General features: G+C 39.5%; 1 protein-coding gene across 15 annotated transcripts in view; it reads left to right on the top strand.

Moving 5' to 3' along the window:
• Positions 1–27,651, top strand: part of LMO7 (LIM domain 7) — a 411,754-nt gene that overhangs the window by 336,945 nt on the left and 47,158 nt on the right. For 9 of the 15 annotated variants that reach the window (XM_069205260.1, XM_069205264.1, XM_069205268.1 and 6 more), the window contains 10 exons: positions 1,970–2,131; positions 7,647–7,810; positions 8,421–8,478; positions 16,087–16,143; positions 18,887–18,912; positions 21,543–21,647; positions 23,842–23,922; positions 24,122–24,756; positions 26,413–26,472; positions 27,080–27,132. In XM_069205260.1, coding sequence (XP_069061361.1) covers positions 1,970–2,131; positions 7,647–7,810; positions 8,421–8,478; positions 16,087–16,143; positions 18,887–18,912; positions 21,543–21,647; positions 23,842–23,922; positions 24,122–24,756; positions 26,413–26,472; positions 27,080–27,132 — 1,401 coding nt within the window. Of the gene's footprint in view, positions 1–1,969; positions 2,132–7,646; positions 7,811–8,420; positions 8,479–16,086; positions 16,144–16,287; positions 16,330–18,886; positions 18,913–21,542; positions 21,648–23,841; positions 23,923–24,121; positions 24,757–26,412; positions 26,473–27,079; positions 27,133–27,651 lie in introns of all 15 variants that reach the window. The other 6 variants (XM_069205263.1, XM_069205265.1, XM_069205273.1 and 3 more) reach the window with 3 other exon arrangements.

The raw sequence follows: 27,651 nt of genomic DNA, 5'->3' as shown, positions 1-27,651 counted from the left end.
GTAGTACTCAAGGTTTTTGCAGCTCACATCACCTTGCTATGTAGCTCTCGTGGTATTCAGTCGTCTGCAGTGGATCAGATCCATATTGCTCATTCTTGGTATGTTACCTAATTGACATATGGCAGTCTAACCATCCAGTTTCTGTATCTTGAGTTGACCTGTGAATGTGGGCTTTCATGAATCACTAACAGCAGCAAGAGAACTGGGCAAGAATAGCTAGAAGCGGATTAACAAGGGCTGTATAGAATGGGGGTCGTCACAGTCTGCAAATATTGCACCTTTGTATTGAATAAAAGGCACTCTGCCAATTTCTTTGGGGGGTTGTTCTGATGCAGAATACTAGCCTATCCTCCGGAATATGACACCCAGCACCTGATATATATTGGTGGAGTTGCTTGTTGCCCAGCACAAAAGTGACACATATATACAATAAGCTCCAAGGCTTCTGAAGGGTAAACGTAGCGGCCTCAGCGTGAAAAAAAAAATGTATAAGCACGAGCTAAACTGTTAACAAGTACACTATTCCTAACATATTCTACAACGATCTATCGTTTTTTTTTTTTTTTTTGTAGACCTGTTGGTAAAACACACTGCTCAAATGTCTATTACAAAATTGATTGAGTAGAAAGTTCGGGCTATACAGGTAATTCAGCTTTCTTTGAGGGCACTAATGGCATAAAAGGCCAGCAATCCACATCGCTGATCAAATGTAATAATGCCGCACCAGGCAGTTTTAACAGCCTTTTCAGATAATGGTGCTTGTTCTTGTTCTCACGATATTTGTTCTACTTGTGATGGGTTTAATCATATTGATAGGTGAAAGGTAGAGTGGGCGCCTTTGCCCACTCTCCCTTTATTATGACCGATGCGCTAAGCCTAGATTTCGTTTATGAACAGGGAAAGCGGAGTCGATAACGGGTGACAATCAAGTCTTATTCCTTGTGAAGATCCTGTTGAGACTGGATGGTTAGAAGCTTTCGGAGCATTGTGTTGGCATTTCTTGTGAACAGGTATCTGTCCATGTAAAGAGTAGATGTTTTCTTTCAAGTAGGGTACTTGAATGTCCAAACTCGGAGTGCTGAACACTTGCATACATATGGCGTACATGTAATGGAAGTGTACAGGTGCTGGGACTCACTGCTGCTATTGAGCAGTTGCAGTACTCTTGCTTTGAAAGTATTGAACAAGAGCTTTCGGATTAAAGAAGTGCAGGTACTCGGTACCTGTCATTACATGCCACTTTAAAGCTTTGTACTTGTGACTATTTTTTTTTTTTTTGCCAGGAACCCATTTGCCGATAAGTTTTCTGCTGTAATTTGTTTCAACCTTCAAACATATTATATTCACATCTACCTATCATATGAGAAACATCATGTAATGCAAATATGGCCAATTATGCTTATTCTTGTGTGCTCTTGTTTTTCTACTGGGTGCATTTTTCTCATTTAAAGTGTATCTAACGTTGTATTAAGATATATAGCATAATAATGGTTTTATACATGGTCACTGGGAATTTTTATTTTGTGCAAAATCATTTGCATACACCCTTTTGCTAAAATGTATACATTTGGTTTTTAGCGAAATACAATATGTTAGTGAAAAGCGATTTAATTGATAGTTTACATTAACCATTTAAGTACGTACGTCATTAAAGAGTAACTCGACATGACTACATCAAAACAGTTGAAATCTCTTAAGTAGTTTTGTAGATGCAGGAGATGGCACTTGTCATTTTGTCAAGATGGATCACGTTACCTCATGAAAAACGATCACATTCTTTATTAGCATGTCATCGCAATGAGACATTGCAACTTCAAGGCCATTTTTTCTAAGTGATTTAATGATAAATCATGCACGTATCAGAGCACAGAATGGGGTGGTAGCGTGAGTTTGTAGTACTTGACTTTTCACATTAATTAAATCTATTTATTTCAAATTGATGATGGAATTGATTCCGACTTTTCCATAGGGAGCCCAGCAGAACTTTCTCAGCTGAAGGTCGAAGATGAAATCATCGCTGTTAATGGTACAAAAGTTTCAAAGATGGACTACAGTGAGTGGCGGGAAGCCATGGACAGTGCCTTGGAGACTGGAAGCCTTACTATGGACATCAGACGATATGGCAAGGAGGGTGAGCATACAAGTTTTCTTCTCCAGCAACCCCTGCTTTGTGGCTGGTTGGTACATGTGCTTTGGTACCCTTGAGTGGTACAACTGTAGCCTTTACCTGCATCAACCTTTTGGGTATAGCAAAGGGCTTTAGTTTAATACACATTTGTGTACCATAGAGCAGGTGTTTAACAATGCTTTCTGGTGAATTTGAATACCTTACTAGCAAGTCTACCTAGTTCAACTAGGCATTTAATGGATGCTTTTGTGTTGATATCCGTCTGATCTCACAATGGCAAACTGTCCCACATAGAAAGACTTTTATTTAATACTTGAAAGATGTACATCTGATGTTCATGAGTCTTTGTGGATTTTATACATTTTACAAAGTTCAGGTGCGCATGGCAATGCCATACATACGAATAGTGCCTACCTTGTGCACTCAGTTTACATTACAGGTCAGTTTTTTGTCAAAGAAACGTCTCATAACCCTGCCTGTTCCTGGGCATGCTTTGTGTACAGATAGTTATACACTTTTCTTTCACCATGTAGAACTTAGCTTCTTGTTTCCACTCTTCTGTCATATCAGTTAGTTTGCAGGTGCATTGGACAGGTTCTCACAATGCTCAACACAGGCATTTGACATCTGGTTCTTGTGCTTTCCCTCTCATTGATGAAAGCACAGAAAAGTTGGCCACAAGCAGGATGACATCTTTAGTGCTGGTGTCCCTATTTTTCCTGTAGAAGGTTTTGCTTTCAGCCCAGTTTCAACTGTCTTAGAGATTCAAGATACAAGGATCCAAACAGCGCCTTGAGGCCCTGTGGGTGATTAGCCATGCTTTACAAATCATGATTGATGGATTGATTCACTTACTTTCTTCCTCAGGATTAAATCACTTGAAACAAGGTGAGACTTTTTCTCATACTTGACCACATGACTCTTGCAGATGAAAAACACAGAGATCATGTACTCTGCGAGGTGCTATAATGCATTCCCAAATAAGCATATCCAGGCTATAGGCAAGAGTTTCAATTTGGACAAGTTTGTAGTTTTAGCCCTTTTCCTGACTGATGGACTTAGGTTGGCATAATTCCCCCAGATTTTATGTTCTCGGGTTCTCTAAATGGAAGTCAAATTTTGAAGTGATTGATCTAGCTTAGAAATCGAACCACTCGCTCTCTGATCATGTATGCCCTGGGTTAAGCCTGTAAAGATATCTAACAGAGAAATGCAAAAGATCAAAGGAGCAGACTGGATGCCAAAACCCTTTCTAACAGATACTTCTGCTCTGTTTGCAACCTTAAATATACAAGGAGCCAAACAGAGCTAGGCTTTCTGTTTGCTTCCTGTTTGATTTCAGCACCAAGACCGCAAACAGGTATAAATACTAATATAGTAGAATATTCACATACCCAGTGTTAGAAATGGAGTCTTAGTTTGGCAGTCAGGTTACCCTCTGTCCAAGCAAGGACCCTCTCTCTAGTCAGGGTAAGTCATAGACAATCCAAATTATCCTGTACCCACCCTCTGGTAGCTTTGCACTGAGCAGTCACGCTTAACTTAGAAGGCAATGCGTAAAGTTTTTGTGCAATAAATCATGCAATAACAGTGTAAACACCACAAAAATACACTACACAGGTATAGAAAAATATAGATTATATATCTGAGTAGATTAAGGTCAAAACAATCAAGTTTTGATAAATACAGGTGGAAATATCACTTTTGTAATGATAAATAGTCTTTAGTTCTTAAAAAGCAATAAGTGTCTCTTGCAAGCACAGAGTACCTGGTTTGCATCTGAATTATCTGCACGGGACAGCAGAGGAGGAGATGCGTGGAAAACGGAAAGGTGTGCGTCGGTTTCTCCGGGCGCACACAGACGATGTGTCAATGCTTTTCCACGCAGCATGGGCTTTGCGTCGATTTCCGGCGTCCAGATTTGGATCCTTTGCGGGGTATTTTGATGCCATGGGGACGATGCAGAGAAATCCTGGGCGTGCAGGACAAAGTCACAGGAGCTGCGTTGATCCGGTGGGCGATGCAGAGAAATTTCTGTTGCACGGCAGGCGCAGCGTCGCTTCCTTTCACAGGAGTCGGGCTGCATCGTTCCGGCTCGGCAAAGCGTCGATCCGGTGGGCTGTGTGTCGAAGTTGCGGTTGCAAAGGTGGCGCTGCTACGATCTCCCCTCGGGGAGCTAAGCTGCATCGTTCCGGTTCGGCAATGAAGTGATTTTCTCACCGCAGGGCAGGCTGTGCGTCGATTCCAGCAGGCGGTGCGTCGATTTTTGCTGCACAAGGAGTTCTTTTCAGAGATGAAGGCCCATATTTATACTTTTTTTGCGCCTCATTTGCATCATTTTTTGACGCAAAAGCAGCGTAAACTTACAAAATACAATTATATTTTGTAAGTTGGTGCCTTTTGCATAAAAAATGAAGTAAATGTGGCGCAAAAAAAGTATAAATATGGGCCGAAGTCTTTTTGGACCTGAGACTTCAGGAGGCAAGCTCAAGCCAAGCCCTTGGAGAGCACTTCTCAGCAGACCAAGAGGGCAGCAAGGCAGCAGGGCAACAGCAAGGCAGCCGTCCTTTACAGCAAAGCAGTCAGGTGAGTCCTTAGGGCAGCCAGGCAGCTTCTCTTAGCAGGTTACAGGTTCTGGTTCTGGTTCAGAGTCTCTTTCCCTGGAAGTATCTTGTCAAGAAGTGTGAGTTGGTAGGGTGAGGGACCCAGTTTATATACTCAAATGTGCCTTTGAAGTGAGGGAGACTTCAAAGATTGGCTTAGAAGTGCACAAGGTCCCCTTTCAGTTCAATCTTGTCTGCCAGCGTCCCAGTAGGGGGTATGGCAGTCCATTGTGTGAGGGCAGGCCACTGTCCTTTGAAATGTAAGTGTCAGGCCCTCCACCCTTCCAGCCTAGGAAGACCCATTGAGTATGCAGATGTGTGCAGGTGTGACTGAGCATCCAGTGTTTGTGGTGGTCTGGGTGAAATGCACAAGGGAGCTGTCACCTAGCCTAGCCCAGCCCAGCCTATATGTGGACTGTAAGGCAAAGAAGGTTTTAAGTGCAGAGAAATGCTCACTTTCTAAAAGTGGCATTTTTTAAAATAGTAATATAAAATCTAACTTCACCAGTCATCGGTATTTTGTTTTACCAGCCTGGCCAAATTAAATCTGACCTGTTTACCCCTTTCTAATCAGACTCTACCACTCAAACAGTTTATGAGGGTAGCCTTAGTGTTAGTCTATGAAAGGAGCAGGCCTCACACCAGTTTAAAACGAATTTAGGAGTTTTACACTACCAGGACATATAGAACAAATATGTTAATGTCCTGCCTTTTACTTGCATAGCACCCTGTCCTATGGGTTACCTAGGGGTGACTTATATGTAGAAAAAGGTGAGTTTTAAGGCTTGGCCAGTACTTTTAAATGCCAAGTCGAATTGGCAATGAAACTGCACACACAGGCCTTGCAGTGGCAGGCCTGAGACATGGTTAAGGGGCTACTTATGTGGTGGCACAATCAGTGCTGCAGGCACACTAGTAGCATTTAATCTGCAGGCCCTGGGCACATGTAGTGCACTTTACTAGGAACTTATAAATAAATTAAATTAGCCAATTGGGTATGAGCCAATGTCACCATGTTTGAAGGGAGAGAGCATTTGAACTTTAGCACTGGTTAGCAGTGGTAAAGTGAACAGAGCCCAAAAACAGTGTCAAAAAGTGGAGGGAGGCAGGCAAAAAGTTAGGGGTGACCACCCTAAGGCAGTCAGGTCTAATGCCCAGGATAGTGTTTTTTCATACCTCAAAAATGAGGAAACCCTCTGTCTCTCGGGGACTCGGACATTGGAAAATGATAACCAGTTTTACAAAACTAATTGGTTCAAAGCACATCAGAACAATTCTAGATTCTGGTTCTTCTTCAATGAAAACCATTGCACCCTGGTCCAAACTCCTGAACTGTCATTTTGCCCTAGTGTAGCACGAAGTCAAGGCAAGCCAGAAAAAACTAAAATTAGTAACTAGAAATTGGAAGTAATGTGCATTTATGAAACTCTCCAGTTTTCAGAAGGAAGTGTTCCCTTAAGGCCTTTCCTCTCATGCCCCTGAACCCCAGAGTGCTATCGAACTCTGAACAGCTGTATCAAAACGAAGTAAGAATATGTCTGAGAGTCTGAACAGGTATTCCGTGAAGCAGCACAGTGCAGCCTGTGTTTTTACGATGAATATTTATTTTTTGCCTTCATTCCCCCAGAACTGTTGACACTCTAGTATCAATATGTTAGATGTGTTTGAATTCTTCTTGCCCAAGCTACTTTTCTTGATTGCGCTTTTCTTTATCAAGGACAGTCATTAGTACTTAGGTTTTGGACAGGATTTGGCAGTCTCAAAGTTTGATACACTGAAAACATGTCAGCGCTTGCTGTGCTGCAGGAGTACTCTCCACAGGTTAACATAGCCGTCTTCTTTCTCCTGAATTTTAGTCTAATTTGGATATTTTTTTCTGGGTGTTGCACACGGAATGAGACAGTAGCAAGACCCCAATGACAGTCTTTCTGTGGGAGGGGCTGCCCTTTAATTTAACTTCCCTGAGGTAAGGGTTTTGCTACCCAGTAGAAAGAAATAGATTAAAGCACAACGTCATAAATTATAGCTGTCATGTATAGATCCATTTTTACCGGGTAAGTTTTCTGTTACATTCCTGAAAGAGAGAACTGCACTTTCAGATTAGTCTAAGTTTTTGTTATAAAAAAATAATGCATGCAGCAGTCCTGTAGACACACAAGGGTAGGAAATGCTGAGATAATCCGGTCCAAGGAAAGATCTGTCCTTGCCTCTCTTTTTTAAGAGGTGCTAATGATGACAAAATGAAGAAGCTTGGTCTTGCTAATTTACAGCAGTCGAGAGACTGCGCTGGCGTCCCTACTTGTTAGTCTTAACCTTAAACAATATTGAAACACTCATCAATCATATATAAGTGGGGAAAAACAGCAACATTTGGAATGTATACAAACAAATCATAAAAGGTGGCATGGTAACTTTAGATGTATCTTTGGAATTTAATTGTACATACAGGTCAGTGAGGACAGAATTGGGTAGTACTATTTAAAAAAGTTTTATGCACACTAAGGACAATTATTCCTCTTCTCGATATTCTTGCTAATTCTGAATGTAAGTTGTCGCTAGAATAAAATGTGCTATTCCTTCACGAATCATGCGGTAAAAACATGTAAAACGTGCTGTCTTTCAGTTAACCGCACATGTAACTGTGATTCTGTTAAGTTGCACAGGCATCTGATGAATGTCCGTAAATTTGCTAGTAATGTGTTTCTAGTAACTTAAGTGAAGCAAGTCTCCTTTGTTTGGTCTTGCATGTTTGGGAAGGTGGCCTGCTATCCAAGCTTTTAACATTTCCTTTTCTATACTAACATTTCCTCCTTGCCTCATGTTTTTGTGTGTTATTGTCTCATGTCTATGTTTTCATTAACTTTGTTCTTTGTACATCACCTACCTTTATTATGACCTCATTGCTTGCCACTCAGACTGGGGCAGAGACCCACCTTCCCTGCCATATTCACGCCATAAAACCCTCAATCTCACCAGTATGGATACCAAAATTATAGGTTCCCCTGAAAATAAATGGATAGATGCGAGCTCGAGATCGTCAAACAGTGCTGTGCACGACTCCACGGAGAAGCAAAAAAATGTAAGTCTTTTTATTCATAAATTCTAAACATTGATTACGGTATGTTGGAAAATGTCCAATAATTAAATTTGCATGTAAAAAAAAAAAAAATCCACATAATGGTTCACAAAAAAAAGAACTGTTGAAATATTCTGTTAAAGTTGACAAAGTAGCCCATGCAGCAATATGTTAAAGCAAACAAATATGTAATTGTATTTGTTTAAGCATTTAAAAACGGCCATATCCGATGTGGAACTGTTTGGATACAGAATTATATGAAAGGAAGAATTACTTATTTTTTCCGAGTGTGCCCTTTTTGGACGGGCTGTAATGCTATTTTTTTCTACTGATTGCTCCCTCCACATTTATTTTTCATATTCAAGAATAGCAGCCTCTTAATGAAATATCCCCATCGGAGCATGTAGAATCCTAGTGAATATAAAACAGATCAATGAAACTACTTTGTCTCCATATCCCCTGTTAGTGGTATGGACTCGGATTGCACAACAAGAATAATGGTTAAACCGTTCCACACGTGTCAGGAACTTGTATTTTTCAGTATTTCAGAACAATAATAGTAGGAACACGAAATGTCAGTCATAAAAGAGGTATTGTTTATGTTCTATTGTAGGATTTTGAAACCAAAGCAGTAAACGGAGTCCAAGATGGTGTTGACGGGAAACCCAAAGGTAACCAGACCATATTTTGCCTACAGCCTCTTGTGTGTAAAGATTCAAGTCCAGTGTAGACTATGAAAGGGCATAATGAGGTGTCGGTTGAGGCTGCATGTGCTAAAAGCTTTTCGTGGGTGCCACATATCCTAGCATAAGAGTTGATTTCAATTACAAATGTGAACGTAATAAATGTGTGAATGCTATAAGAGGTTTAGACATCAAGTCATCTACTTGGTTCTATAAACACATCCTCGCTTTTATATGAAATTGACTGTGCACAGGGCAGCTCTTAAATATTTTATGAGTGTATAAAAAATAATAACTGACAAGCTAGTTACACAAGAGAAGTGGGTGCTGATCCTCTGCTACACTTCCTGCTGAAGCTGGGAGAAAACAAGCCACCAAGATGGCATCCATTCACAAACAACCGTGGACTTTCTGTGCAAAGCTATGATGAACAGCGACGTGCTCAGTCCAATGACAGTTGGCACAGTCTCTAGTTCAGTAAAGCTTTGACCATCAATCCTCTATTTTATGAGAGGATCGTTATCCCACTATTTTAATACTCCGCTGCGTGCTATACTTACAAACCATGCTAGTTTTCACTTTAAATGAACATTTGTTTTCATTAAGTCTGGCAGAGTTGCGTTCTCTTGACTTTATGTAATGAAATACTCTTTTGTTGATTAGTTTATAAAATGTATCAATATAAAGCATATTCATTTTATACCATTTAAACAGTATAAACAATAAATTATCCCTCACATCTCTTTTCAGAGGGCCAGCGCGAAAAAACACACTTTTTTGTTAGATGAGGCAAATATTTAAATGCGTCTTTCACTTTAGGTATCTCATATGTTAAAGATAAAAGTTTTTTTCTTCTTTCCAGTAAAGTAGCTGGGCATGATTGAAAGTGGATAATTCAAAAAGGCATTATGAAGTATGTAAAGTGATACTGTTGTAGTACATTTTACTCTTTCATCCCTATGTGAATTCGCCACAAAACACCTATAATGGGGATAAATTGGGAATATTCATATATAAATAGTACATATAGAAAATATGGTACCCTCTTTGCACTTTTACTAATGGAGGTTTGGCGTTTTGGGATTAGTTCACAAAGGCATGTAAGAGTATTCCTGTAGTACCACTTGTCGTACTCCTAAATGCTTTTGTGCATTGGACCCAATCTGTATAAAATCATTTGGTATTCTACAAAGATAATTACATTTTAAATTTACATTTTCCCCGAGAAAGCCATGCATAACGTTCTGCTGATGTTAAAAATTCTAATTGAATAAAAGAAATGCCCCTTTAATAATGTCTTTAACTCTATGTAGTAAAACACTGGGTGTGGTTACTTTCCAGTGAGTTGCTTTGTTACTGTACATTTTGGAAAGGAAGTGTCCATGAGAAACGACATGCATTTTAATTAATTCGAATCAATTCTTGGCAGTGGTCTAATGAGATCTCCGTGTGAAATGTTGTCAAAACATCATTAATACTTTCATTGGTAAATGACAACTGGTTGGCAATAAAAGTGCAGTAAGTTCCCAAAACCAGGATTATTTCGCATATGTGAACATGCCCATTCCTGATGATCCGATTGAAAAAGGGTTTAGGAACAGTTTCATAAACACAGTGCCCAAGTTGGCACATTTTAAATATTTTCATTGGGGTTTGTCACCGGCTCGGGGAGAATTTCAAGCATGAGTAGAGGCCTGAAGTAACCTTAAGACATGTAGTATGTATTCTCGGTTTCACTGTTCATTCGCGAGTGCCTCAGTATTAAACTAAGTAGCTAAGCAATGGCTGGCATTGCTCACAAAGTTAATGCTTTGGTCATTTCTGTGCAGCCCTCTGATGAGAATGGCAACAAGTTTAAGTTGCACAAATAGGTGGCGTTCATACACAGATGACAAACCAGGCCAGCTGTTGATTTATTCGTCAGCATCCGATTCCTATAATATTGGGGGTGAGTCAGCATCCTGGAGACAGGCAGTCCTGCCAGCCCCTTTAAATTTAGAAAACACACGTAGTCTCTCCACCGTACCCTCCTATAAATACCCCAGCATGTCACTGGTTCATTTCTATTTTTTTTTTCTTCTGCTAACTTACACGAGACCTCTTCATTTTGCAGTGTGATTTGGTTGACATTTGTTTTTTTTTTTATTTAAATTTTCCCTGTACTTTGCTAACATGCAGTTATTTTTGTTCCCTTAACCTTAAGAGCTTTGCCGCCATCTGGTGGACAAAACAAATAGTTGTAGCACTTGCTTATTGGCCTGGTGCGCGGGGTTTGCAAACTGCTTGGGACAGTGACAGCACAAAATACACAGACCACGGGGTTGTGCCTTTTTTATTTGGAAATTCCCGACGTTTACTCCTGGGACTCATCGGACTTTTTTTTCAACTCTGGATTTATTTTTCAGTAAAGTACGATAGGCCTTCCACCCAGTCGTTCTGAAGATGTCTAGCTGTTCTCGCAGACGTTTTAGGCAGGTACACTTGCATACCCATGCTCTGGTTCCCAAGGTTTGGCTGCAGACATTAAGGGTAAATGTGTGTCTTATACAATATGTTTCTAGATTGAAACAAATAGGTTTTTTTTTTGTGCTGTATCAAATATTCGTTTTCTGGTGACAATTGTTGTTTGACTTTTTTTCTGCTTGTGGTTGGCATACCACCGTAATGATTTGTATGGCCAGTTCCGAATGTTGCACCTTGAAGTAGTTTTCTTCTTTAACACTTTAACATTCTTCACAATAAATTATTTTTGAAGACATTTTAATTGAGTTAAATCCTATCACCGTCTTCAATATTTTAGTGTTACTGTGCTGATGCCAATAGGATCAGAGTTCAGCGGTGTGGGCCAGACACCTCTCCCTGCAAACTGGTGAACTTGGAACAGTTCTATAGTAGTATCTCACTCAATCTTTATTTCCTAAGGGTGCAAACGAAATGTATCGGACTTAATTAGTTTCCCGAGCACATTAGTTGCTGCATAGCATCTCACCATCATTGTTGCATTCAGGTAGCAACCAGCAAAGGTTTGTACAGGCCATTATCACACCGATATTAGAGATACGTGAACCATCCAGGTGCTGTTCTGATGTAATCAGATAAGCTATTTAAAACATGTCCACGGTTGTTAGTTCTCGCCACTCCTTTCCTTCAATTCATTTCCTGAAGAATTCATAAAATAATACAAAACGAGAAATGAGGTTTGAGCCCCTTTACCACTCCTTAATCCTTTGCCCCACCTCATCATTTGCTTTTGTTTTCATAGAATATGTGATGCACTGATAAAATTACTAATTTTTTCAGTTTACCTTGAGGTCCCACTCTTCAATTTTTGTTCTGTTTTTACATACATCCATTAAGGTATCATATGCATTTTTTCATGCGAGTTGGCTATAGTAACTTGTAATGTAAATTGTAACAGGATTTATAGATTTTGGATTCCGTCACTGGAAACTGCTCTGTTGATTGGGTTAGCAACCTTCGGGTAATTTCCTCGACATTGCTACATATTTTCACTCATCCTACACAAGTACTTCAAACTGTTCAAAATACTCATTTTTTTCTGACACTTGACCATTGTAACAATAATCATAGTAACCATTAATATATAGTGCTAAATGATTTGTTAATTTGCACTAAAATAATGGCTGCTTACCAGACTCCTTTTAAAGGAATATGAAACGATGGCCTGCAGGTTCCGTAGAGATCTCTGAAGCAGGCACTATCTTTATGGCACATTATAGTGACATGATGTCCACCAGCTGTTTCTGGGTTTCTTTGTCTAAGCAAATATATTTGTGTCATGTGATTGTCTTTTTCTGGCACTTCTGCTTTTGTCTCTCTATCCTGCACCTATTGATGCCTTCCAAGGCACTAACAATACCATTTCTTCAATCGATGTCTGTGTTTACAGCCCATCATCGTTAGTCCAGTTAGGTGAGGCTTTGCTAGGAATAATCCTGTATCATTTATAGGCCAGTATCACCTGAAGGGGAGTCACTGGATTTAATTTGGTCACTGCTGTAGAAAAGTAACATTTGAGAAAAAGAATACCAAAGGAATAATGGTGATTGAGTTAAATGGACACTGAGACACTGCATGCTAAGTTTTCTGTGCTAAGGGGTCTGTGCCTTTTTAAAAGCTGCTGTAAGGACGAGGAGAACTATGGAGGGGTAACAATATGCCCTGCCCCCTTTTAGAACATGTATTGGCTGCTGGATTGTATATTTTAACCGCATATGGGTTTCTTGTAAGGTGGGGGTGCTCTTTTACACAAATGGAATTTTATTCTTGTATTACTTTTATTTTGTTGTTCTTTTATTGATGTGTTAGTTTTTCCTACATGTCTTCTATGGCTATGTTTATGCTGAATAAAATAATTTTGACTAACTCTTCTGGTAAAGGCAATGGCATAGTAATCAAATTATTAGGTTTGAAGGTATTAGACTATGGGAGCAATGCACTTGTTACATAGATTCTCGCTGATCTCCAGAGGGATGAAGAAGAGGACATTGTCCTAAACAGCCAGTCATTTGGTATTCCGTAAAGGGTTCGAATGAAAGTAATATGTTATCTCAGGTCAGTGGGCAATGGAAATTTGCCTACATACGCACCAAGGGCCCTTCAGTCCATTCTAAATATTGTAAATCATAAAAAGTGCCTACACTAGGGACATTAATTAATTACTTTTAAATTCACACCAGAGTTTAAACCAACACCAGAATTGCTGCAGGCGGCATTACATTCTCACAATCTGACAGCCTCCTCCATTGCAGAAATCTAAATTTCGGGTCACACTTTTATTTACCCTTTTTTCTTGAGATCACAGCTACTCCTGCTCTGCGGAAACGTCATGCAATGGTTTTTATTGGATACAAAAATCTGAAAAAGTTAAAGCTGCATTTGATCTGTATCTCATGAATTGCAAAAAATAATGCATCTCTATATCACTTCTCCAGCATGACACAAAGGCAATGATAAAAACCATCTCGATTGGTGTGATGACTCAGAACATTTTTGTTTAAAACTGGAGAGATGAAGGGCAGGAAAAAAGGTATTAAACTGTAAATGTGCTGCGAGACGAATCCTAGTAACAAGCAACTTTGTGTCTCTGCAAATCGAATCCTAGTTATAAGCAAATTTGTGTCTCTGAAGTATAACTGTTAACTGGAGAAGCAGGCGTTCTGGCGCATCTTGCAAAACGTAAGATAAAGGTGCAGAGCTAAGAAGATAGAGTATTAGCCAGCTAAATTAAAGTTACAAACACCTTCTCACTTATTATCTCTATTAAAGTGGACAAAGGTAAAATTGTCACCATCTATAGTAGCATATAAGTCTTGTGCCTGTTCTTCTACCATATGTATTCAGCTTCATCATCAGCCTTCAGCTTTTTAATTGAAGCTTACAGTTGCTACACTCCCTTCCCGTTCTCAGGGGATAAAGGAACCCTTGAAAGCACCTATCACCATAATAGGATTTTCAGTACCAACATTTGTGCACTCTATTACAGACTCTCTAAAGTTACCCAAACTAACTTTTATTTCATAACTTCCATTGCACACAAAATAAGAGGCACATCTATTGAGACTATAATCCTGGTCATTCACAAGCCATGTGAAGATTGCACAATTCCCTTTGAGCATAAGACCAGCATCTCAATTGAGCCTGGATTACTGAATCTTTGCTATGAGGTTAATGTTCTCTCTCATAAAATGATATACCCAGCACACAGATTGCTCTAAAGGGAGACAGTATATCACTGTTCTGACGTATAATTGTAAATCATAAATTACCATCCAGTACACCATTTGCAACAGTGTGTTTTCTCATCAAAAACGATTTGGCAACGTCCCCTAGCCTTTCCTCCAATTGATCAAACATTGTTGAATCAGAATATGAAGTGAATGATTATGCTGCTGATAGAATGCACTTCCTGCCACACCTGGAGCTATAGACAGCCATATTTTGCGACACACTCAACGGAGCACAATCACAAGTCTAGACCCTTGTGTCAAAGCTGTGGTCAAAAGCATGTTATCCACATGGCAGCCATCTTGGACATTAGGACTTTCTTTTAACTGATGACGTAAATGAACCCAGTCATTTGAATGAAAAAGAAATAATGAGCTAAATGGAAGGTTTAACAATATAATGGTCTCCAGAAGTTTTGTTCTGGTGGGACAAATTGGAAAGATTCAAGATAATGATCTGTTCCGTTGTGAAGTATGTAATAAACATGGTCTTACTTGAAGGTGTAGCCTTAATTTTCCAAAAACAAATAGCACACTAAATTCAAGATTTCCCAGGTGCAGCAAGAAGTCTAGAATAGCTTTGAGCAAACTCATTAACATTTAAAGTCCACAGTCATCCTGCAATTTTTACAGCTTAAAATATGTTCATGTAGCTACCAACTATAAAAGGAACTAGTCATTCAAAAGAATGTTCTCTCGGTTTTAACCACGTGAAACTCATTGACCCCATATTCCTATGATTGCATGATAATCACAGCGCATGCCCTACTGCAAGTAAATAAACTGAAAATCCCACACATATGGCTCACATTTCAAGTCGGACAGTAGTGTAACACTGATCTGCAGTAAGTGGCAAAAATTAGGGGTCTCCCTGAATATATTCAGGTGATTCTCTCTACTCGTGTTTGTGTGATTAGAATGTAAGAGTGCATGTTAAAGAATTTAGTTTTTAGTGTACTTAGCTAAGAATACTCCTTTGTGAGCTAGGCATACTGGCTCAGACATCTTCTTTATTTCGCATTATTTACAAAAGTGTTTATTTAGCCATTTCCCCACAAAATGGAATCAAGTCTTAAGAGTCAAGGGCCATAACACCAATGATGGAAAAACGATGGTATTGTGCAACGAATTAGTGAATTCTGAGGCTCAGTCAACAAAGGTGTTTTAGCTTTTCTAGAGTGGTGCTTTTCTAGCGCCTGAAGGCCTAAATGGGTTTGGAATTATTGGCCACATCGTGGCTTTCTTTCTTTATGTACCACAAGTTCCATCTTAACAAAACCATTCTTGTATCATTAGCCAAAAGAAAGACCTTGAACAAGCATACTCTGGGTTTATTTGCATGAAGTACGGTTAAACACTAAATCAAACACAGAATGCAATGCTACTAAGTTGAATGTAAAGTTGTGCACGTTGTGTGTAAAAAGTCTTCTCTTCCCTGCTTATTCAGCCAACCAGTTGTTTTTTCCTATCAAGAGGTGCTGCTGTGTGTGTTTTTAATTGCTCATGGGCCTTATGCATGATAACATTGCAGACATTTGATGTGTTCATTGGATCAGTGTGTAAAATTATGATTTAGTTGCTGCCTCCCCAGCTGCCACTCCAGATCTACTGGATAGTCGCCATCTGACCAAGGAAATTGTTTATAACAATGGTACTCCGGCCCTGTCCTTTCACTCTTTTCATTGTTTGTGTTTTTTGGTAAGGATTTTCTTTTTGTTGTCCAATTCCAGTCCTGCTGCTTGGCAGCATAGAGAGTTTTTCAACTTGTATTTATTTTTTATTTTTTTTTATTTTTATTTTTTTACAAAATCATGCAATGAATTCTATGTTCTTTGTGTTTCTCAAATAGAGTTTGAACCTATTTCTTTGAAAAACTATAAAAGGCGGTCAGAATTTTTTGAACAAGGTAAACCACAGTTCACAGTGTAATGACTTTGCTGGAGCGGGCCTTTCCAAAACTCCTTCCTAACAACCAGTTTCAAGTGCTGGCTACTAAGTTTCTTCAACTTTGCTTGTTGCTAATGTGACGCTGCATTTGTTCTTTCTCTAGGGTCATCAGGCTTTTCTTACAATTCCTGGGTCTACCTCTGTGGTAAAGGGTCTCTGTGTGTCCTCCTTTGTCTCTAGAACCTTAGTACCTGGTGATGTGCTGTTTGAAAATCTGTTTTACTTCCTCTTCTCGTTTACTCCAAGATGTAAATGTTTTATTAACGTTCACAACACTGTACAAGAAGCACAGCAGGAAGCATGCCAACATTTTATAGTTGAAAAATGGTTCTCTTAGCGGGAAACCAATTGTCTGTTAAAGAGTGGAACTAATCAATTGAATTAAGCTTAATTTCTCTCAAGGTGCCAATATTCTTGGCAGTTATAACCATTGTGAAGCTATCAGTGATATTGGTAATAATAGGAAGACATACACTGTCAGCTCGGAAGTTCTTGCAAAGAACTGCTATCCTTTATCCTAACAACACAGAGGGCTAAGATATGGAAAATGTGAGCTTGCCCTATAGATGTGGTCTTGCTAGAAGAAAGGGGCTGCAGCCTGGTGGAAGCTAGAAACTGGTTTCGTATGCAACAAATCTTTAGAGATGTTAATGGAGGCTTCCACTTTCCAGTGCTGACAGTGTGTTTTTTATTTAAGTGCTACATTTACCAGTGAGCTGGTAGAGAAGGTCCTTGTTGCAGACGTCACATGCTGTTTTAACAATACAGGTGTTAAATGGGTAACCTTACACAGTGAGTGTTATTACATGTATGGACTGGAAAAAATCGTAAACGATTTTGGCTAACCCTTTATAGACAGTGAGTCAATTATTTATGGCTACCTCTGGGTTTTATGTTATTAATATCGCCCTCTTTTGGAAATATTAGCAATTTGTCAGTAAAATCAACAAATTTGCCAATCAATGGCAAACTGAGAAGAGAACATGTTTGTAAATATGGTGACAAAGTGTTAAAGAACTTTGGCATCTTTAATTGGGGGTCCCTGCTGAATGGTTCGTATGTATTGAATGTAGCTTTTACCTCCCATTGTTGGCAAGAAAGCCGTTGCAGTGTTAGGCAATATACTCGGATAAATGTGTATCATTGATATATCATATGTGGTACAGCAACCTGTGGGGACTTTCTCTGATTTTTGCAATACACCTTTGCGCATGGTGGATCTGAAGTTAGTTCATGGTGTGCCATTTCAAGCTCGAGAAACAAAGAAATACAAGTTCAAATAAACATATATTCTTCTATGTGGTAGAAGCAGCCATGATGCCAAGGGAGCTGATTGCTTTGTTTTCATGATAAATAATGAACATCCATGGTTTTGTCTAATCCATAGTTTGTCTGATTCAGTCAAGTGTTTACCACAGTTTCATGCTTTCTGTGGTGCTGCTGAATATGTTGGCATTGTTTGAAGTGCTCCTTTTGGGGTTGCATGCATGCTGCATTCAAGTTTGCCTCTCACTCCTGTCCTGTGCCCTGAATCTGTGTTTCTTCGCCTTGTGTTTGTCATTGCATGTCATTGCATGCTTTGAAGTGAAAGCACTTCTAAGATGACCTCTAGCACTTAGAGTTACACATAGCACCTAAACCTTTGATGTATAATTATTAAATGTGTAACATCTTGCCCCTGAATTACTGGTCTGGTGCTCAAGAAGCTTAATATTTGCTAGACCTGTGCAACTGACATTTTGAAGACAAAAGTCTCACTTTCCAATGCGCCCAAGTGACTTGAGATTTGGATTGCAATTACGAATTGCACTGCATGCATTGCAATTCTTTGCTAGTCTCAAGGGAAATGGGGTGGTCATGGGGAATTCCTTACAGCTTGCCACTTGCAAAGATATGCAGGAATGCACTGCATCTGTATTAGCAGTCACCTTCCATGGTGTGATTAGCACCTTCCGTGGGCATGTGATAGTCATTCTCTATCTGTAAGCTGTCAGTGATTGATAGCTTATACGTGTTGGAAACAATGAAGGAACAGACAGTATTCCTAGAGTGCTGGATCCTTTCCTTGCTGTTAGATTGAAAGCCTCATGTGGCATTGTGACCCCTGTTCTATAAAGGACCAGAAAGCCGGCACAATGTGAATGCAAATACTGGGAGGTTTGCTGCTCCATGAGGGCCTCACTCCCAGCATTCCACCTGTCCGCTCTGAGACACATTGATTCTGGCCTGAAAAATAGTATTGAGGCAGGCAGTGTTTTTTCAACTTGTTGCTACAAGTGCCTTGTGAAAGGGATTAGAATATCCCTCACAAAATAAGTAGCGAGTGTGGTTGTAGAGTAAAACAACAAATGTTCTGCAATCAGCAAAAGTAGAACCTTCTTTTACTAAGGCTAAGAATGTATTATTGAAGATGTTACTTGCATAGCACTGTCATGCCTTCATTGCAAGCAACCATGGGCATTTGTATCAGTTGTGCATTTTCTTTCTGTATCTATGAAAATTAGATATTGACAGAAGAACATTGGTGAGTGCCTCTTCAGAGTGCAGTCTGTCAGCGAGTGCTCCTAGCCCAGATCTACAATCTACAAACCAAATTATCATGTATTGATTTGAATAATAATGTATTCTCATTTATCAGATTACTGCACTTTGTGCACAGTCTGTACTGAATGTTATAATATTGTTTTTCTTCTGCCTGACAGGGGGTTCTGAGCCTGCTATTCCTGATGTGAGTAAAGTTTATGCATTTTACAGTGATGTTATTGTTGTGCCTCTTGCAAAGCATTGGTTAGTGTGTTACTTTGTATTTTGTGTGCTGAAGGGCACACGTCGAGGTTCGATGAATGCAGATCTTGACATAATTCAGTGATTTCTAGCTTAAGTTCCATTAACAGTTATGCAATATACTTATAAAGCTTTCAGCATTATATCAGGGAGATCAGCGTCTGATAATACCTGAATGTTAGATCTGAATAAATGTTCTTTCAGCCACTATGGGTGCTAGGGCATTTACAGTAACTTTTCCTATTGTTTATGCTAACTTTAAATGAGGTATTGAAACTGATGTTTTAGAGGCCTGCAATAGTAATTTAGTTGCCAGGGCGTAGGTTCTCTGCTCTGCTTTACTACCTTGAATTCTACTCATGGTATCAACACCTTAAAGCTGCACATTTCCACTCCCTTTGCCAATACACAAGGGGCTACAAGACCTTTGTAAAGCTTTGAGCATTTGTAGGAAGAGAAAATACAACTTATAAATGTTTCTCTATATGGAGAAGGTCAGATAACACCGAGAATAGAGCACATTGCAACTTCACCATAAAACATTTATTAAAGAGATAATTCATAGAAAAATATTGTCTAAAGAGTTGCAACAGAATCCAATTGAGTTATTCAAGAACCAGACCATATTTTTGCATAGGCGATGCAAACAGCCTCACCAGGAAAATGTGTTGCAACAAACTGCTACCTTAGCCAACCAAAAGAAACGGATGATCCTTATAAAGGGAATGTGGGTCTTTGGAAAAAATACTCCAGAGGATTCCGATATCTTCCTTTCTTTCAATTCTCTGTGGACTGCATTATTTTAGTTAATTAAGGACCAACACAAGAACATTTCCTGCGACTGCATTCCTCCACCATATCTTAATCATTGTGCAGAATCTATCACTGCACTCACTGGTGAACCCTTCCCTGGGAGAAATCATAGATCTTGAGCCCTAACAAAAACTGCCCTCAATCCTTCGCATGCAGTGCTTTGGCTGCTGCAGTCCTTAGGCAATTAACCTTAAGAGTCAAACATCTTAAACTTACATGTGGGACAGTTGTAAATGCCCCTGGAATAGTGGAAGCCTATAGTTCATATTAGGCCAGGCTGGCTTTCTGCCACTTAGACCTATACTGCTCTATTGCATGCCAGATATAATACAATGGAATTGAATTTGAAGTAGTGAACTCAAACTTGTGTTCCTTTCCCTAAATGGGTTTCATTAAATACAAATGAAATGACTGTGTAAAATATATCAAGTGGTTCTTGATGTGTGGTCCACGTATCAACGGGGGTCCAGGACTGTTTGTAAAATTATATATTATAAGCAGAGGGACAAAATACATATACTTAAAGATTTTTAAAGTGCCTTGTAAATTGGAAGAAATTTGAAATTGAAAGATAAATTTAGGTTGGTGTCCTTAACTTGTTTTGTGAGCGCAACGAATTACAGCAAGTAGAATCTTCTATGGAGGATTGGTGGCTTAATGGAAGAAGCGCTTGTTTGCACCTACAAAGAGAGAACATGCACTTGGAGCAAAAAATGCAAAATTGTAGCCTAGAGTCTAGCATATTGTTTTCTCTTTTAAAAGTAAACTAAAATTAAAATAAATCTCTAATCATCCTTCTATTAAAATTAAAATGTAAATTTTTGGATTTTGTTTGTGAATTAATTAAAACATTCCAAACTTTGTTTATTGTTAGTGGTGTACTAGTTTCTGTATTTTGTGTATTGTTTTGCGATTCAAATCAAATAACTTGCTGAGAGAGGTCCAGTAGTGATTCAGTAGGAGTCCACAGAAGTCAAAAAGTTCAAGACCACTCTGATAGATGATAGAAAATCAAATTATACTTTTAATACAGTTTCCTGCTGATGGATGTGCCAGGTCCGGTAGGGCATCAGCTTTCCAAATCAGTAATAACTGGAATCAATCTTTTTTTAAATAATATACAATACTTTCTAACCTAACATTTTCCTGTTTGGACTGATGTATGCATAAAATAGGCTGTGACCGAAAATTCACTGACGGTTATTTTCAAATGAGTCTATTTTGGCTCTGGAAGGACTCCAACCATTAACTGCAGTGGGCCAGCAAATACCAATCATGAACCCCTGGTCCACTCTCTGACTGTTGTGATTTGCCACATTCAGGTTCTTCCAGTGCTTTAGTCGATGACCAAAGCAAATATAATGGAATGAAATTCACCCACTTGTCTTACCATGTCATCATTCCAGCTCAGAACAACGTGAAGTTTTTTTTTGTTATCCACCTGCACATGACGTGTTTGAGTTTCAAATGATTTTTCTTTGTAGGTGCTGGAGTGAGTGGTCTACTTGAATGTTGGTATTTCTGTATTGACTTAGCCGCTTGGACCATTGTCAGCATTTGAAAAAAGTCTCATGAAAATTGCTACCCAGCACTGAGCACCTGGCATTAACTTTACAACCACGGAATACCAAAACATTATATCTGAGGATGTCAACATTTGCACTAGTTGGGAACTTTAAATGGAGGATAGTTCGTGCATGATATGCCATGGGCAGTATTTTCATTAAAAATTTAATTTTGTTATTCTTGTATCCTATTCAGCTACACGTTCCATCCATCAGTGTGTCAAGCCGCTGGTCATGGAATCCTGAAGAAGAGAGAAAAAGACAGGAAAAGTGGTTAAAAGAACAGGAGCAGTTGTTGCAGGTATGAACTGTACACCACAAGTTTCCTCCTCTGGTGTAGATCAAAGGTCATGTGTAGTCTGATTATTTATTTGAATACTTTTCACCTTACAGATCTTTTTGCAAAATGTGAGACAAGAATATTAGCTTATAAGCTGGTTCTCCTGTCAAATATATCCTGATAGTCCTAGGCTTGACATATATTGTACCTGTTGGAGATTGTTTTAGGGCGGATATGTGTTGGAGTTTGTTGTGTACTATAGCGAGTGCATTGTTACTGAGTATTAAAAACTTTGGTTCCTAAGGGCATAAGTTGGTGATGCCTCGTGGTTTTATGCTCAATCCTCTTCCTTGTCATCTTTCAGGCCCTGGAAAAGGGATGTATGAAATAGCCCTGCTGCAGAGATTATTTCCTACCCTCTTAATTCTAGCCCAGACCCATTATTAGTTCCATGTTCCCTTAACTAAGCAGTGGCGTGTAGCAGTGCTCAAGCGTACATTTCATAGCCATTAAAAACTAGGTTAAGACCAAAATAATTTCACATAGTTCTCAAAACAATCATTGTCCTCTGGTTCCTATTGGGACCTATTTACCTAAAGGTGAAATATAATTTTATTACTTTGATGTTCCTTTGTGGTCATCTGAAATCGTGATTGCCATGATTGAGTTCCATTAGTGCAGCAGCCCGGCACAGATGACTTGGGAAAATGAAAAGTGAAGGCTTCTAGTTGGCTAATTGGTCTTTTCTACCCGCACCATGGCCACTTATGTTTACTTTTGTAATAGTAAGAGATCCGGTGGCAAGAACACCCCCAACACAAGGTTACAGTCTTCAAACAATGGACAAGCACTGTTGTTCAAAACAAAAAATATTTCAATGTTTCTAATCTTATTTAATTCCTTTCTTCCAAATTAGAATTCATACTTCCCACCACTTAATGTGAATTGACAATTCTCCAATTGTTATTCATGGTGGTGTTGCAAAACAATCAACCAGTGGAATTATGTTTTTTCTGGGCATTGTTTGGATGTAGCCCTCCCTTCACTACAGTTTTCAACCTCAAAACAAAAGAAAAACCAGTCTTTTAAAGGCAATACCAGACATTATTGTTATGTTTTGAAGAACACTGCACATGGCACTTTGTGTGCATAGCAGTGGCTGCATACCACAATGATTCATACGTGTCCCTAGTGTCTTTCCACTTGCCGTAGACGAAACCTTAGAGGTAAGAGGATTCCCATGCACTTCACCAGCCCGTTGTAGTGAATATTCACAAAAATACAGACGGGTGAAAGATTCATTAACATCAACTGGCAACAAACTGTTCAATTAACTGTTCAATTAATATACCCTTTGCTTTACTTTAAGCAACATTTGTTGTCTCTTGGGTGTTTTGGAATACTTCCAACGTTGAGAACATCTCTAGGACAATGCAATATTTGAAATCCATGAATTAACGACATATCTTGAGTTAATTTAGACCTGTTGAAGTTTCACTACTTAAATCTGCCACCGCTGCCTTTTAGCATCCGAATTGCAAATTATGAGTCCTGTGTTGCAAATAAGCATAATCAAATCTTCATCTCTTTTGTGGATATCGCAGATTTGTGGTTAATGACATTTTAAACATACACATTTTTCCCACGGGCAGCGGGGAAATTAGCAAAGCAACCTCCTCACTTGTCTCTGAATTTTACTCTATTTTCGATTGAACTCTTCTGTGGTAATAAAAAAAGATGGGTTCTAGGAGACGTGCTATTAAACAGCGAGGAAATACTGGAACCTCTGTTATGTTGAACATATTTTGAAATGATGAGACTGATTAAATCACGGTAATTGTCCTTCGTCTATTTTCTGAAAAACGTGACAATTGGGATGTAGATTTTGTTTTTCTTTTCCTGAAATGAGAACACAATAAGAACACACAGTAAGTGGAAATGTAAGTTAAGACTGAGATTTTTCACTAGAACTGGTCTTTAAAACCGCTACTGGCCCTTTGCTTCAGGCAATGTAAACACCATTTCAGCGGTTAAGCATCACTAAGGGAAAGCAAGCAGTATTGTCTATCAGACATACTCAGTGGAGTACGAATTTCAGTGAATTGGACAGCAGCGTTTGCTTTATGGTTGTTCAGCACTGTTATTGTGTGGAATGACGTTTGCTGGTGATCAAGTCTTGTTGCTTTAATTGGTTGTTAATGGCCTTTTCTAATAGGAAAAGCATAGACGGGAGCAAGAGAAGTTGAAAGAAGAGTGGGAACAGGTGCAGCAGGAGGTAGAAAAAGAAAGCAGTAAGGTATGTAAATCCAGTCACCTTTTCAGTACACACCTTGCGCTGAGTAGCAGTAAGCGTCAGTCACTGCACTTATTCTACTCTCTTATTCTAAGGGTGTCATAGAACTCATGTTTATTTGACCAGATACCTATCCAAGTAAGGGAAAGAGATTTTAATGGTGACTACTCCCATTTTCTCTGTTTACTGTCCACTTCTGTAGGAACATGTGCTTCTGAATGCAAGCAACCATGTGCCCGTAACCTCGCATTCACTACCCCTGTCACCCAGCTGGCAGACGAGGGAGGCTGCAGTCTCTGAATGGATGCGAGGAAGTGTTGGAAGTGAAGAGCAGTGGGTGAAGCCAGACGAAGAGGCGGCAAACGCATTTAAACTTGAACAGCAAAGAAAACTGGAAGAAGAGAAGCTACAGCTGGAGAGGGAGACCAGGCAGATAGAAGAGAGCAGACGTAAGTTCCTGGAGGAGCAGCAGAGACGGCGGGCACAGGAGGAGGAAAGGCAGCGCCTGGCAGAGCAGCAGCAGAGAGAGGCAGAGGAACGGCACCAGGCGGCAGAGAGGCAGCGCCAGCAGGAGGAGGAGAGACTGCGGCAGTGGGCAGAGGAGGAGAAACAACGCCGGCGTCTAGAGGAAGAGCAGCAGCGCCGTCTTCAGGCTGAGGAGGAGAAGAGATGGCGGGCAGAGGAAGAGGAGAAGCGGAGGCAGGCAGTAGAGGAGGAACAGTGGAGGCAGCGACAGGAAGAGGAACAGCTGCATTTGAGAGCCCAACCGGAGCAACAGAGACAACGAGCGGAGCCGGAAAGAGAAAAAAGAACTTTCCAGATGAATAATTATGAGAGGTTTGTACTGAGGAGGGCAGTGTTATGTCGTTTTGATCCTTTTGTGGCAGCTCAAAGAGAAAGGTAGTTTTGTTTACATTTGGTTGAGTAGACTTTATCATTTCGTTGTGAAGGAAAGTCAGGAAGATGGAAGCTGCTGAGGAACAAAGATCCAAAGCATGAATGTGGCTGGCTTTCAGATATAGAAATGCAGAGTTAGAAGGAAGGGAAGACAAACTGTTAAGCACTGCTCATTTGGAAATATCAAATTCTTTCCTGTTAAAACAAGGTCATACATTTTTCTTTCTGTGTTAGACATACTCTTCTATTGTGAGCCTTTGAAATTGTACTTCTGCCCACATCTGCAAAGAGGGTAGAAAAGCATTTGCATTAGAATATGTAGGACCTCGTGAACTATTTCATGACTCTGTTGTAAGAAGAGCTGATATTTTGTATTTATCTTTCTGTGGTATCAATTGAAATATGCAGGAGTTCTTGGATAATCATTGCCAATCTTAGATTTGAAGTATGAAAATAAGGCTTGTAGTGGCAGGACTGCTGTGGAGTTTTAAAATTATTTTGACTGTTCACTGCTCAATTCCCGGAGTATTCAAGTGCTACATCACGCTAACTTGTTACTAGTTCCCGATTACATTTGGGAGTAGTTTGTTTTAGCTCAAAGTTACTTCTATCTGGTGGTTTTCTAGTAATAACTAAAAAGTGAGTTTGGATTATTCAATATAATTTTGTTAAAACAAATCCAAAATTGACTTTTCACTGTAACAGTTGTTGGTGATATCTACGAGAGGTCAGGTGTTGAGACTTGACTGAAACTTTTCAAAGCAAAGAAAAAGGTTAATTGGTTTGGTGTTGTGGAGATACATTAAATAGTGTATAGAACTTCAGTCGGTGTGAGGAAAGGAACACAGGTAGCCAGCTGCCTCTCAGATCCTGGCTCCTCCAATAGCTGTTGAACAGGATTTTATGTTGAAGGCAAAGATAGCCCCTACATAGCAGGTGGCTGTGAAATGGTAACAACAAGATACCAGAAAGCATGCAATGCTGTTGGCCTACATTTTGATTCAACACTTAACAGATCCCAGAAAGCAAGAATATATAAGTAGCACCCTTCGCTAATTCTAGACTGTTGTAGTAAATTACCTTGAGTTGGTGGGTTGTAATCACTCAATTACTGAAGTGTCTTTACTGCTCTACATGTGGAAATACAATTGTCTGCTATACTGTTAAAGATTCAGGTTGCATCAACAGCATTAAATATGGCTTCGGTCACTGCACCGGACCCTGAAGTGCTTCACACGATCAGAAATGGAGGCAGAGAAAGAGAATTGCATGATACTGATTAAGGTGATATTTTAACAAAATTGAGTGCCAACGTTTAAAAAAAGGAATTCATAAAATTAATAAAAACCTCAAAAAATGAAAAGGAAAAATGTTTAACTCGCAGAAGAATAATTTAGATTTTGGTAAAGCAACCTCTCCTATCCCTTTGATGAGCTTTCGTAGAAGTTATTTTTAGGTCTTAATGTAATACTTACTGCATTGGATATTCAAAATGATATTCACTGTCGTTGCTTGTAGTAATGCGTGATTCTGTGCATCGTTGACTTTGACATTTATTTCCATCTTAATCTACATAACCTTGTTTGTGTATGATAGGCCTGATCCTTACGGAGTAGCCGCTAGCCACGATGAGTTGGACTACACTGCATCAAATAGGTCAGTGGTTTTTCAAATTGGCACTCTGATATATGCTCTCATTTTACCATTTACTCTGCACCATAATTGGACCTGTCTGATTAGATTAAGTTTTCACATTATTCCCTTCTTTGCTCTCAAAATGTGCACGTTTTTCAGTTATTTCATTCATCAGGCACTTTTTTGTATTTTGGGTCTACGTTAGGATCAGGTGAGTGTTTTTCCTGTGGTTCTAAGATATCCTGGCATAATCCAAGGACCGGTTTACGATGAGTGGGAAGTCGAGCATTCAGCGATCCAGCCAGTGGACGGTGACACTAACCTGACACTGCTGCAGAAACTGATAGCTCCCAACACCTTTTAGCTCATCGGTGGATACTATGAATTATGAAGGGGCGGCATGTGGCTATTTTAACCATTGAGCGACTTTGGTTGCTATGCAACTTACCCTACACATACATTGATGCCGAGAGATATAGTGGGATAGGGGAAATTAGGGGATCTCAGATTCTAGCAAAACGTCCTGTGGATTCTTTCACACGCGGGTAATTGAGGTGTGATCTGTGTGTTTGTAAAATGACAAAGCCAGATGTTTACTGCAAGCCAATGGGGTCTGTATGTGTTGCAGGAGTTCATTGAAGTCTGCGCCAGAGTTGGATGCACCCTATGGCTACAGAAATAGTAAGTGCCAATGTTACTACTGCAGAATGTACTTATTTTAACTGTTTTGGAATTAACAATTATCAATATATTATGCTTTGAGCTAAGCCCCTTGACCCTCTATTCTCCAAGTAAAGTATTGTTGAAGTTATTGAGGCTTTCCCTCCAAAAACTCCAATATCCATTTCTTGGTCTTTTTGCTGCCAGTCCCTTTTCCTTCTGCTTGCCCCCTTCGGTCCTTTGGAGACTGGAAGTAAACGTTTTTTTTATTGTTAATCTCAACTGCAACTGAGCTCAGGGTTGTACAGAGCTGTAGAGTTGCATTCTTTTAGTACAGTTGAATATAGTAATACATCCGAAACAGGAAACTTGCTGATGTATAATCCTAAACTAGGCGGGGGCAGAGACTGATTCTCAGGCTGTGCAACATTTTCCATGCTTTTTCAAACTAATTTCCATGAATGCTATTCCAGGATCCTAGCAGGAGATGGTGGTTGGGATTGATGCCCTGGCAGGTGTGCCTTGTCAGCATACAGGCGC

This window comes from Pleurodeles waltl, chromosome 8, assembly GCF_031143425.1.
Source record: "Pleurodeles waltl isolate 20211129_DDA chromosome 8, aPleWal1.hap1.20221129, whole genome shotgun sequence".
NCBI lineage: Eukaryota > Metazoa > Chordata > Amphibia > Caudata > Salamandridae > Pleurodeles > Pleurodeles waltl.
Note: the sequence above shows the minus strand (reverse complement) of the source record. Positions and strands in the feature narration are given on the sequence as shown.